Here is a 13,025-nt window from a genome sequence, read left to right on the forward strand (position 1 = left end):
GGTAAACATATTCAGATTCTGGTATTCAGGTAATGAAATTCAAGTTCAGGTTAAACTTCATGTTGGGGGTAAATAAATTTAAATTCAAGTTGTAGTGAGTCTGATTTGACACCGTAGGCAGACGAAACATTCAACTAACGTCAAGGTTAAGTTATGTTTGTACATTACTAAACAATTCAGTAGTGGTTGAAGGAAAAAAAATGTTGATGTTTAGTGTACTGCACTGCAGTGTGTAAGATGCAGGAGCACTGGTTTACAATTACAGGTGAGATGGCTGTAAAAATGTGTCAATCCCCTGTTTTTACCCTTTGGGGGATTTTAAGTTTTAATCAAGGGGGTCGGATCCCCTATCTCTCCCCCCCCCCCCAAATCCTGCTTATAATTCGAACTCTGATAGTGCTTTCACAAAGGGACACACACACACACTAATGAAGTTCCCACCTGAAATGTGAACGAACGTTAACAACATAGAAACAGTTGCGACTTTTGTTCTTTAAGGATGCAAAGCACGTCTCCTTTGAAGGGGCTCATTTTGGAGTGAAACTTCTACAGTGCTCTTCCCCACGAGGACAGAAAAAGCCAACGCATGCAAGCACAAGCACGCCGTCTGTTTCACCTGAAGCACTGGGCTCTGGTCGAAGTTGTAGGCACTGGGGCGGCCTTCCAGGGTGGAGAAAGCCACGTTGCCCCCCGTCAGAGGGGAGATGTCGCTGAACTCGTCCGTGCACAGGGCCGTCCTCTCGTCATCGCCGGGCTGAAGGTATCCCTTGGCAGCCTTCTCATAAGTCCTCTGACAGGAGCCGCTGTAGTACTGGTACGGCAGCCAAGGCTCCGCCTCCTGGCTCCTCCTATAGATGGCAAAGCTCTCGGGCCGGCTGGTATGAAACTTCAGCCGGATGTATGTTATTTCGAAAGCCTTACCTACAGGAAAAACAGATGCATGAAAATAATTACAAGGTCACAGGATCTTGCTTATGCTGTAGAATTGGAAGGCATGGAAAAGGGTGGGAACAGGGAATGAGCGATTCTCCAGTGCATGTTTTATTTAGTTTGCCACTTCATTAATTAGTGTAAATAATTAATATAAAGTTATAGTTAACTTTAATTGGTATTTCTTGTCAACAAAGAGAAAAGCAAGAGAATGGCACAAGTATTTTTTTCTGATGGAACCTCTATTTTCTAGGGAGGTGGCGGTACACGATTTCTCATGTTTTCTCATTCAACATTTGCAAACTGAAACATAAAAAATTAGCTTCCGGACATCAAAGACAAATATTCTGCGTGCTAGGCTACTGTGACGGAGTCCGAGGAGTTTTATAGAAAACTAGGGACTACGATCTTGGGGGCTGTATCTGGAAGAAAAAAAAAATGTTATTCTCCTACCTTGTAAACACAGTGCAAATGGAGAAGTTTGAAATAAATATAGGTTAACCTTGTTCTAAATTGAGGGCAAGACTTACTGGATAATCCCAAAGGAGCTCCTTAAAGACAGAGAAAAGCTGGAATAATGGTGTATTTTCCCTCGAAGTGAAGGATACAGTGGAAGGGAGCCTTGTAATATATGTTAGTTCTGCAACAGACAAAATGATCCCCTATCACCACTCCAGCCAAAAAGCACTATGCCTCTTTCTAGCACTGTAGACCTCAGTGCAGGTCTTAAGGAGGTTGCTTTTTGCAAGGGCTCTAAAAAAAAACATGTTTTGTCTTAATTAGCAGGACTACAGTCAACGGCTCATATCTGCACTGTGTATTTTTTTATTTGGCATATCTTTATAGTACAATGTAGGATAATATGAGAATTTTATGAAAAGGCTCACTTTGTGCCAAAGCTGCCTCGCAGTATTATTCATTTCCAGACAGTTTCACAACTTGACCTGCTGTTAAAACACACAGGGAGCCTGTAGGAAGGGTTTGGATGACATGGAGAGAACATTCATACTCCACACATGTACAGCTGGGGTGGAGACTTGAACGCTGGTCCCCCAAGGTGGGAGGTAACTACATTAATCACAGGGCCACCATGTCCCCCCAGGGTAAACCATAAATGTTAAACGTGAATACGGACAGAAAGATGCTCTAAAGGCTAAATAACTATTTTATTTCATCTTAATCTTGTTGTAGAAAAAAAAAACTCACTTAATGCTTTGCCCAGTACACATTCTTCAGAGATTCAAAGTAATAAACCAAAGTTTTGCAACTGGGACATATTTTAAATGCATAATTTTATTGATGTCAGTTCTTTTTTCGGTACTTGCCCACTTGACTTCATTCGGAGATTAAATGATGCAGAAGCAAATTGATTTAAATGGAGGGAAATGATGTAGAAGGACACGACGCAGCCAGAAGTGACCCGTGCAGAGAAATGCCGCCACTCTCCCTTAATCTGTTGCTTTTTCAGATTTTTATATAAGAACGTTCAGGTTTCACAGGGAAAAAAAAGTTAGAAGTTTTGTCTAATTTTTTTACTACTCTGATAACCAGGAAAAAAGTCATTTTTTTCACATCCTACATCCAACTGTTCATCAAATCAAATAACTATGCAGTTACTTCTTAAATGATGCTATAATATTGCTGTAACAATATAAAAGTAAGTATGAGAATTAAACACAAAATTTTGAAATCCCCTTTTTTCCACCTAAGGTTGCATCATACATTGAATTTTACTGGAGCAGTCAGGTCACCTCCCTCGCTGAGACTCCCCAGCAGGCTTGAGCCAGAAAACTTTAGGTTACTAGTATTGCCTTGACCAATGTGCCACATGCCTCCCTGAACCAAAAGTAATTTAGCACCTCTAGTCCTAAAACCAATCTCATAGCTCATTGCTCCTTTAAAGTTATACTTTACAGGTAGATCATGAGACTATTTTCTACTGACATGCTTATGCGCTAAGTTTTAGAAGACAGGAGAGCTTTATTGTCATTACACTATATACTACGACAAAACTCAGTGTCCAGCTACATTCCTGCTGATAAATGAGCGTCACACCGGCTGTGGTCTTCATGCTGCCGTTGGGCCGGTGGCTCTAGCGTCTGTGTCACAGTTTTTTTTCTGCTCCCAGGTCCTTCGCCATACGCCACACAGAATAAACAGTAGCTCTGTTTAAGGCTGGAAGATAAGTGCATGTAGCTCATTCAGCACCGGTCACCCCAGTGGGCTGGCAGGGGCTCTGGGGGACTGTTCTATGGAGCCATTATAATCGAAGGCCGTTTCTCTCAATCCGGTCCTCGGGGACCCACAGACAGTCCAAGTTTTTGCTCCCTCCCAGCGCCCGGTAGTGCCACCGACTGCAGCACTTCGGGAATTTCACCCGAAGAACTAACTATTGCCTTCGCAAGGAGGACACACAGATCTGTAATACACAGAAGCCATAGGCGTGGGTAATCAATGCTAAATATTTTATCATGCATATACACGCGTTTCATTTAGCTCTGAGTCAGCAAATGTCAGTTGGTTTGCAGATATAAATGGACACCCCCACACAAAGGACTGCCACGCAACTCGAAAATCTGGGAGCTACAGTCCTTCACACAGCACCTGTTTATGGGCTATAATTTCCCATAAAAACAATAAAGCTAGCTGAGAAGGGGAGCCCACCTCCCACACCGAACACCCACAAACACAGCAGCCCCAAGAGTGAACGTTCCACACGGCATTCTGGCCTTTCCTGCAGCGTGGGAACATCACCACCCTGTGACTAGCCTCCCCACAGGGGTCCGACTCCATGGGGAAAAGCTAAAGGTACGATAAAACAAACCCCTGCACAAAGTCGAAACCCTAAGAGCATGATACCCACATAGCTGCAGAACGACGGTTGTCAAAATCAGTACAGTGCTAGGAGACGAAAGCAAGCAAACTACACAGAGCGGCAGGGAAAGCTCAGGTGAAACCAGTTAGAACTAAAGCTGAAACAAATGATAGTGACATATAGCTGAAAAGTTGCAGAAAAAACCCAGATAAATCAATGGGAAAAAAACAGCATCATGTCCAATTTGGTCCAACAGCATGGGTAGTGCTGTTGGACCAAATTGGACATGATGCTGGACATGATGGCCTGGGCTCCCATATTTGAGTCAGCAAGAAAACCCCCAGTAGGAGCGATCTGGGAAACCCACAGCACACCAAAGACCACACGTCAGCAACTTCAGAGGGCATGGAGTGGGAGAGATGTACCTTAATGACACTCACCGGTGTTTTCACCTAAACCGGACACAAATGAATATGCTAATGAGGGTTACCAAAATGATCCAAAAGGGAAGCCCTCCCTGCTATATAGTGTTACATCCAGAGGTGGAAAGTTCAGGTTCAGAAAGTACAAATCCAGACCGAGATTTTCCTGCAATCAACCAGTTGAGAATAAAGAGTCACAATCGCAGAGTACTGGTTCAGACAGAGTTGGCTCATGCAAAATCTCTGGATCTGTACTTTCTGGACCTGAACTTTCTATCTCTGGTTACGTCCATCTTCTGTTTTTATCTAGTATAGGGTCCTGCTGAGTCTGAAGCCTATTAGAGGAAGCACAGAGCACAGGCCACCCTAAATCGAAAAGCATTGTATTGCCATTTCATGAACACCTTCAATGGCCTCCTCAGTCACCAGATCTAAACATCATTGAACTTTCATGGCGCATGGAGGGTCAAGTGTATTTCTACCTTGCTCATCCCCCCAAGGACAGGAGACTTCTTAAAGAATGGTTCAATATCTACCTATACACAGTTCAGAGCTTGTGTGACAGCACTCCTAGAAGGCCTGAAGCTGTTCAAAGGCCACTGGTGACCCTGATACTTATTAGGTCAATAATTCCAAGCATCCAACCATTATCCAACTGTTTCTTGGACTGCCTGTACTGCAGGAATTTGAAATGACCTTGAAATGACAGGTAAGATTTGATCATTACATATTGCCCACATGATCATACTGATGCATCTTAGCATTGTATAAAATCCTGTAGCTATAGAGTATGGCTGTGTGTGGACTGGAATCAGGCCCAGCTTGATGCCCAGCCTGTTCTGCTTCTATAGCTTGTGGCCCCTTCCCACGACGGAGCTGGATGGATATGAATAACACAAATAGACAAAGAAAGGAACTGTGGTTCAGATATAACTCTAAATTGTAAATTAGACTTGCAATGTTTCTGGAAGTAACACTATATTCTTGAGGACGTCTAAAGGTCAAGTTGTGAATCTGTCTGGAAATGAATGGTACTTGGAGTCAGCTTTGGCACAAAGTGAGCCTTTTCATAAAATTCTCATATCGTCCTATATTGTACTATAAAGATATGGCAAATAAAAAAAGACACATTGCAGATATGAGCCTTCGACTGTAGTCCTGCTAATGAAGACAGAACATGGATTTTTTTGGAGCCCTTACAAAAAGCAACCTCCTTAATTAAAACCTGCACTGAGGTCTACAGTGTTAGAAAAAGGCAGCCTGCTTTTTGGCTGGAGTGGTGATAGGGGATCACTTTGTCTTTTGTGAATGTCCTGCAATGGTTTGCATCCCATCCTGGCTTATTTCCTGCTTCATGTCCATTGCCTGCAGGACTGGCTCCATAACCCTGCAAAGGGTAAGTGGGCATGGAAAATGAACAAATTCATAATGAGCTCATTTTTGTGACAGGGTATTAGTGGATCAGTGTGTACTGCTATTGCCTCACACCTTAAAGGCTAGAGGTTAGACTCCTTCCCCCACTGTATCTGTGCGTGTTGACTTTGCGTATTGTGCAGGTTTATGCCTGCAGTTCAATGACCTGTAAATCGCTCATTGTGTGCGTGGTCTAGCAGGAGCCTGCAGATTCCCATCCGACCCTGTGCTGGATGAGTACTGTGCTGCCTCATATAGCCTGCAGACTCCCATCTGACCCCGTGCTGGATGAGTACTGTGCTGCCTCGTATAGCCTGCAGACTCCCCTCCGACCCCGTGCTGGATGAGTACTGTGCTGCCTCGTATAGCCTGCAGACTCCCCTCCGACCCCGTGCTGGATGAATATTGTGCTGCCTCGTATAGCCTGCAGACTCCCCTCCGACCCCGTGCTGGATGAGTATTGTGCTGCCTCGTATAGCCTGCAGACTCCCAACCGACTCCTTGCTGGATGAGTACTTTGCTGCCTTGTATAGCCTGCAGACTCCCATCTGACCCTGTGCTGGATGAGTACTGTACTGCCTCGTATAGCCTGCAGACTCCCATCTGACCCTGTGCTGGATGAGTACTGTACTGCCTTGTATAGCCTGCAGACTCCCCTCCGACCCCGTGCTGGATGAGTACTGTGCTGCCTCGTATAGCCTGCAGACTCCCAACCGACTCCTTGCTGGATGAGTACTTTGCTGCCTCGTATAGCCTGCAGACTCCCATCTGACCCCGTGCTGGATGAGTACTGTGCTGCCTCGTATAGCCTGCAGACTCCCCTCCGACCCCGTGCTGGATGAGTACTGTGCTGCCTCGTATAGCCTGCAGACTCCCCTCCGACCCCGTGCTGGATGAGTACTGTGCTGCCTCGTATAGCCTGCAGACTCCCAACCGACTCCTTGCTGGATGAGTACTTTGCTGCCTCGTATAGCCTGCAGACTCCCATCTGACCCTGTGCTGGATGAGTACTGTACTGCCTCGTATAGCCTGCAGACTCCCATCCGACCCCGTGCTGGATGAGTACTGTACTGCCTCGTATAGCCTGCAGATTCCCCTCCGACCCCGTGCTGGATGAGTACTGTGCTGCCTCGTATAGCCTGCAGACTCCCCTCCGACCCTGTGCTGGATGAGTACTGTGCTGCCTCGTATAGCCTGCAGACTCCCAACTGACTCCTTGCTGGATGAGTACTTTGCTGCCTCGTATAGCCTGCAGACTCCCATCTGACCCTGTGCTGGATGAGTACTGTGGTGCCTCGTATAGCCTGCAGACTCCCTTCCGACCCTGTGCTGGATGAGTACTGTGCTGCCTCGCGTAGCCTGCAGACTCCCATCTGACCCTGTACTGGATGAGTACTGTGCTGCCTCGCGTAGCCTGCAGACTCCTATCTGACCCTGTGCTGGATGAGTACTGTGCTGCCTCGTGTAGCCTGCAGACTCCCATCTGACCCTGTGCTGGATGAGTACTGTGCTGCCTCGTGTAGCCTGCAGACTCCCTTCTGACGCTGTGCTGGATGAGTAGTGATGGACAGAGCGACTGCCCACATGTCTGTACTGAAACACAATACATACAGTACACATGCATACTTCATCTAAATTCATAGACAACTGTTAACTATTAATTAGTGCTGAAGCTGCTGATAACAAGTGAAGTGTCTCTCTTCCTCAGGATGACAATCCTATAAAAATGAAGACCTTTTTCACCAGAAAAAACACAAATTCTTCACCGTCCATGAACGTAAGATGCCATAAAACATCCCATTCATGGATTTATACATAAACGCTGTTGCCAACATCATTTTGGTATAAAAAGAGCTCAGCAGGTTTAGAACCATAAACAAGATGCACTTTTTAGGTTGCCAGACTATACACAAGAGTGCAGCTGTTTGCACTGCTGTAATTTTGCCTTTAGAAAAGCACAAGATTTAGCTTGTAATCAAAATATTTATTGAAATATTTCTAGGGAGAGCATACCTTGGAGAATCTTCCATGTTCTGCCTGTGTGTGTGTGTGTGTGTGTGTGGGGGGGGGGGGGGTTCCCTTATTACTTTCCTCTCCTCTCTCAGTCTAAAGACATTCAGATAAGTTAGTTGGCATGTATTCATTGCCTGTAGTATGTGGCTGTGTGTGTTGCCAGCCTTGTGCCCTGTGTTGCCTATAGGCTACAATCCCCCATGGCCCCATCTATGATAGGCAGCTAGAAGATGGATGGATGGACGTATTATTTATTAATTACTTACAATGCTTATAAGACACTTAAAAAATTATACGTAGAAATCATACTACTACACACGTGTTTTGCGAATGATAAATAGGTCTAACTTGCATTAAATGAACCAGGCTTTCCTAGGGCAGAAATATTTTGTACTTTGAGGATGTTTGATTTATGATTTTCAAGTTAGCAGTTAATTTATTGGCCTAACGAAACACAGGCAGACTTTTCCCACAGCAGAAACGGGACATCACTAGCCTGCGTAGGCATGAAACGCCGCTTCCCCGCAACAACATCTTCCTTCACTTCTTTCATCCCAGACAGGAAGTCCTTTCATTTAACGCCACCGAATTGAAACCAGATGCACTCGCCTGGTGTGTGTCTGGGAAAACCCTGACCCTAAATCCGAGCGGACAGACCGCCCACCATTTATTTCCTTTGCTGTGTTTTTGTTTGTTTGCCCAACACATTCTTGACCTGAAGGCTGTCTGTGCCTGGAGCTCTTTGTGTATGTCTGTGCATATGTGCCGTCATAAAGTTTCTCCTCTGCATTTTCGGGCTGTTGTACATGGAAGGGGAAGAAAGAAACACTCAGGAAGCAAGTGGCACAGCCTGACATGGAAGAAACCTGCAACTCGCATCTCTCTGTTACTGTTAACAAGCCTTTGGAATTTTTTTTCTATAAATCAGAGTCATATGAAGTACAGCACTACTGCCTCAGCCTCTGACCAACTAGTGTTAACTGACTAGTGTTAACCTCCTGAAATCGGCTGTATTTAATTCAGAACACATTGAGTTTTACTTTTTTGGGTTCATACTGCTCTAACATTGTATGTGAATAACCCATATCTTAATGAGACATGGGTTTCACTCTTTGTGATTATAAAATGAGAGCAGTAGTGTGACCCAGATATTGGGGTAAAAACAACAATGGTGAATTTTTTTTCGGAACACAATTTCCTGAATTGTTCAATTGGCAGTTTTTGGCTTAACTTCTGAGTGGAAAAGGTAAGCAATTTTGAATGCCTTTGAATGAAAAATACTTGCCAAAACAAGCAATATCATACTGACTTGTAGAACTGCCAGTCTGAATTGCAGCCAGATGGAGCTGTATCCTGTAATATTTCTATTATTTCACTTGTATTAAAAAGCAATAAATGTTTTAAATACTTTGTCTCCTCTGCTTTACCAACTGTCTCTTAGAAAATCTTACATATAATGGTTCAGTGGAAATAAATAAACATCCATGTTTTATACTTGATTTTTCAGAACCTTTCTCTTTTTATTTGATTGGCTTGACATCAATGATATGAGAGCGTGACATTATTTTCAGCTGCAGATACCTTTGACTTAGACTTTGAGAATAAGACTTTTAAACTACTTCTGTGGCTTATGCGGTTTTCAACATGCAAAAGCATAAAAGCGCAACAGACATTTAAAGGAAAAACTGCTTCACAAAGAGGCTGGTCTTTGAGAATTTCACAGTCGAATAGTGTAAGTTACTGTTAGAACCTGACAAGCAAAAATTAATCTTAAAACACGATAACTGATTATTTATATAGGTTTGCGATTTGTCATAGAAGAATGGATATTCTTACCCAGGTGCAGGGTGAGATTGACGGACTGAGGGTACTGAACCCCGTAGAACATAGACTGGCTCTGCCACCAGCTGGGCTCCTCGTCGCTGTGGAAGTCCGTCAGGAAGGTGACATTGTGGTGCCAGCGGGGGTCAGAAGCGTCGCAGTGGCTGCAGGAGCGCGACGAGCCGGCCTGCATGCAATAATCCTCCGGTGGCGAGCCGCACACATTGGAGGCCGACACGGTCCTCTCAAAGGCGGCGTTCTCAAACCTGGGCATGCAGCGGGTGGCAGAACCCCGCTCATCGTAACAGGAGTCCATGGCCCCAGAGACGATGGTAGTGTGGAGCAGGGTGAGAGGCAGAAGTGCTAACAGGGGCTCCATGAAGGACTCTCTGGCAGATGCACTGCACAGGCAGAGGGGAATAACAGCTGCCCAATGGGATGCAGAGCTCAGAATCCTCTGTTTCTCATTTCCTGCCCCTTTCCATATGTCCTCCTCCTGCTGACTTAAGTGGAGTTCCTCTGATCTTCCCAGGCAGTTTGGGCAGAGCACAAGGCCGGCACATCTAGCTGCCCTCTGCTGGGTGACATGCTAACTTTAAGGGTTTGTTGTTCCCTTCATGTGTTTTTTGGGAGCAGCCTGTTTGAATGATGCTAATGTTGTTCTCAAAAATAAATTAGGACTTATTTAAATAGTCTAGGACAACAGGATGAATTTTAAGAAAGCTATTTCACAGCAAATTACGCGAGCTAAAAAAAAACACATGGTGATGAATATATAAGTATTAAACCGTATTTAATTAAATGTCATTTTGCCAGCATGCCTCAAAACAGGATAAAATAATTAGATTCTATGCAGGGGGAAAAAACAACAAAAAGGTGTAATTCAATTTACAGATATAATTTGAATACCAAAATTAGGACAGGAATAAGTATGCAAGGTACTGGCTTTCTTAACATCTCCCTTGGTGGCTGCAATGTGTGCAGTATAGCTTAATACTGAGAAATCTTTATCCCGCAAGCACATTTTTGCAATTACTATTACAAAATGTGCTTACAATTTCAGACTTCAGATTTTGTCAGTATAACTGATTGGCTTTCTCACCACATACAAACACACACTCTCTCTCTCTGTCTCTCTCTCTCTCTCTCACACACACACACACACACACACACACACAGAAATACCAGAGAAAAGACCAGTAAGATGTCCCTGCAAGGTAAAAAAAAAAAAACAGTTTTATATCCCACTGTGAGAACGTTACATATACATAATGCTCCCCCAACACACACACACACACACACGCACATGTAGGATAAACATATCATTATGGGGACTGCTCATTCATTTCAATGGGAAAAATGCTAACGCTAACTATGACAACCTTAACCCCTACCCTGCCCTAACCATAACCATAAGTAACCTAACAAAATACAAGAGTTTTTGCATTTTTAGTTTTTTCATAGCAGTCACCGATTTTTATAAAATAGAGTTTTCCCTTATGGGGACCAGGATACCGGTCCCCATAAGGGAAAAAAAACGGATATTTATCACGTTATGGGGACATTGTGTCCCCATAAGGATAGGTAAACCCGCTCTCACACACACACACACATAGTATAGGGACAGTTATCACTTTCATTATTTATTGTACAGTTTGATGTGACTATATTATTTGTCTTATGAATTATTAAAACTCAAAAATAAAAGTGACATTTTTTTAGCAATAAGTTCCAAAAGGTGCTAAGAGATGTGCAGTGAGCATAATGACTTATTTACCTCACTTTAGTTTCATTCTGCATGTTTGACCTGACTCTACTGTATATACCAGACAGAGACTGAATTTGACATTTACGGCTCAGCTATGATGGACTGGCATGCCGTCCAAAGTGTATCTCAGCCTTGTGCGCTTTGCCCAGGCTCCAGGTCTCCAGTACAGCCCTCCTATGGTTGGATACCTGGCTCAATAAGGAAGTATGAGATTCTGCGTTAACCTGATTCTTATATATAAATAATAACATATGTATTCCACATCCCTTTATCAATCTTTGCCTTAATATCTTATTTCTGTAAGACATCTGTAGCTAAGAAGAGTAAACAGGGTGGTAGATACCAGTTTGCTGTGACTGGCCATAAGCAAAAGGTATTTAACATTTATTTATTTAGGAGACACTTTTGTCCAAAGCGATGTACACATGAGTTTGGCATTGGGGGAGGGGGGGGGGGCTGGGGACAATGGGTACATGCAATAGTCACATCATGATTTTATAATAATAAAGTTTTCATTATTTTAAATAAGAGCTTAAGTTAATATAGTCAGTGGTTTTAAATGATACTGTTTACAGTGCAGTTTCACAAAAGAAAAACATAACAGAAAAATGATTGATCCAAATGGTAAACTGAAATACAGCACTACAGTCTTTGTTAGGTATATGTTTGTTACGTATAGGTTTGTTAGGTATATATTTCTTAGGTATATGCAGTGGTGGAAGAAGTACTGAAGCGTAGTACTTAAGTAAAAGTACAAATATCCTGCAAAATATGTACTCAAGTAAAAGTAGAAGTGCTACATCAACAATCTTACTTAAGTGAAAGTACTAAGTAATTACTTTTAAATTTACTTTAAAGTATTTTTTTAAGTAAAAGTACTCACACAATGGTTTGTCTCAACGTCTCGGGTGTGCCATTTTGTAAAAGAATAGTAGATATACTAATTTACGCCGCTACCGATGTCATTGCTCGTAATAATTACTAGCAACTATACAGTATATGTGTATTGGAAAGTTGGGTGTGCTTATTGCAATACTCTGCAATACTGTGTGTACCCTAACTTAGAATTATGTGGATGACAAGTTATCTACTAGGTATTACCCACTAATATACCATTAAGATACACCAATCAGGACATGATACATCTTTAAATCATTTATGTACTTGCAAAACTATTCAACACATCTGTTAAGAGCAGTAAAAGGGAAACACAACAGTAACCAAACACTAGTGGTGGTGTGACGCCATGTTGAACGTCTCGTCTTCTTGAAATCCAGCCAGTCTACCAGCTCCTGCTGCCAATTGACGCGCGCTCTGCCATCATTGGAGCTAATAAAGCCACCTGATTGGTAGGAAATGGCAAACAACGCCAGAACGCAATAGGCTAACTATTTTTTCATGCAAGATTTTGAGGAAATCACGTTCAGAAAATGTAACGAGTAACGGCATAAATTGTAGAAATGTAGTGGAGTAGAAAGTACAGATAATTGCCGCAAAATGTAATGGAGTAAAATAAAAAGTATGCATTATTATTTTTACTTAAGTAAAGTACAGATACATAAAAATGTACTTAAGTACAGTAACGAAGTATAAATACTTTGTTACATTCCACCACTGGGTATATGTGTGTTAGGTATATGTTTGTTAGGCATATGTGTGTTAGGTATATGTGTGTTAGGTATATGTTTGTTACGTATAGGTTTGTTAGGTATATATTTCTTAGGTATATGTGTGTTAGGTATATGTTTGTAAGACATATGTGTGTTAGGTATATGTTTGTAAGACATATGTTTGTTAGGTATATGTGTGTTAGGTATATGTTTGTTAGATATATGTTTCATCC

The 13,025-nt window shown here is 42.8% G+C and overlaps 1 protein-coding gene across 2 annotated transcripts in view; it reads right to left on the bottom strand.

The window, feature by feature from the left end:
• lamc3 (laminin, gamma 3) overlaps window positions 1–9,976 on the bottom strand; it is an 84,237-nt gene extending 74,261 nt beyond the window's left edge. For both annotated transcript variants that reach the window (XM_023807972.2, XM_023807971.2), the window contains exons 1-2: window positions 9,430–9,976; window positions 617–921 (exon numbers count right to left, since the gene is read on the bottom strand). In XM_023807972.2, the coding sequence (XP_023663740.2) occupies window positions 617–921; window positions 9,430–9,793 (669 nt within the window). In that variant the 5' untranslated portion in view covers window positions 9,794–9,976. The remainder of the gene's footprint in view (window positions 1–616; window positions 922–9,429) is intronic.
• Window positions 9,977–13,025: the final 3,049 nt, after the last annotated feature.

This window comes from Paramormyrops kingsleyae, chromosome 7, assembly GCF_048594095.1.
Source record: "Paramormyrops kingsleyae isolate MSU_618 chromosome 7, PKINGS_0.4, whole genome shotgun sequence".
In the NCBI taxonomy this organism is placed as follows: Eukaryota; Metazoa; Chordata; class Actinopteri; order Osteoglossiformes; family Mormyridae; genus Paramormyrops; species Paramormyrops kingsleyae.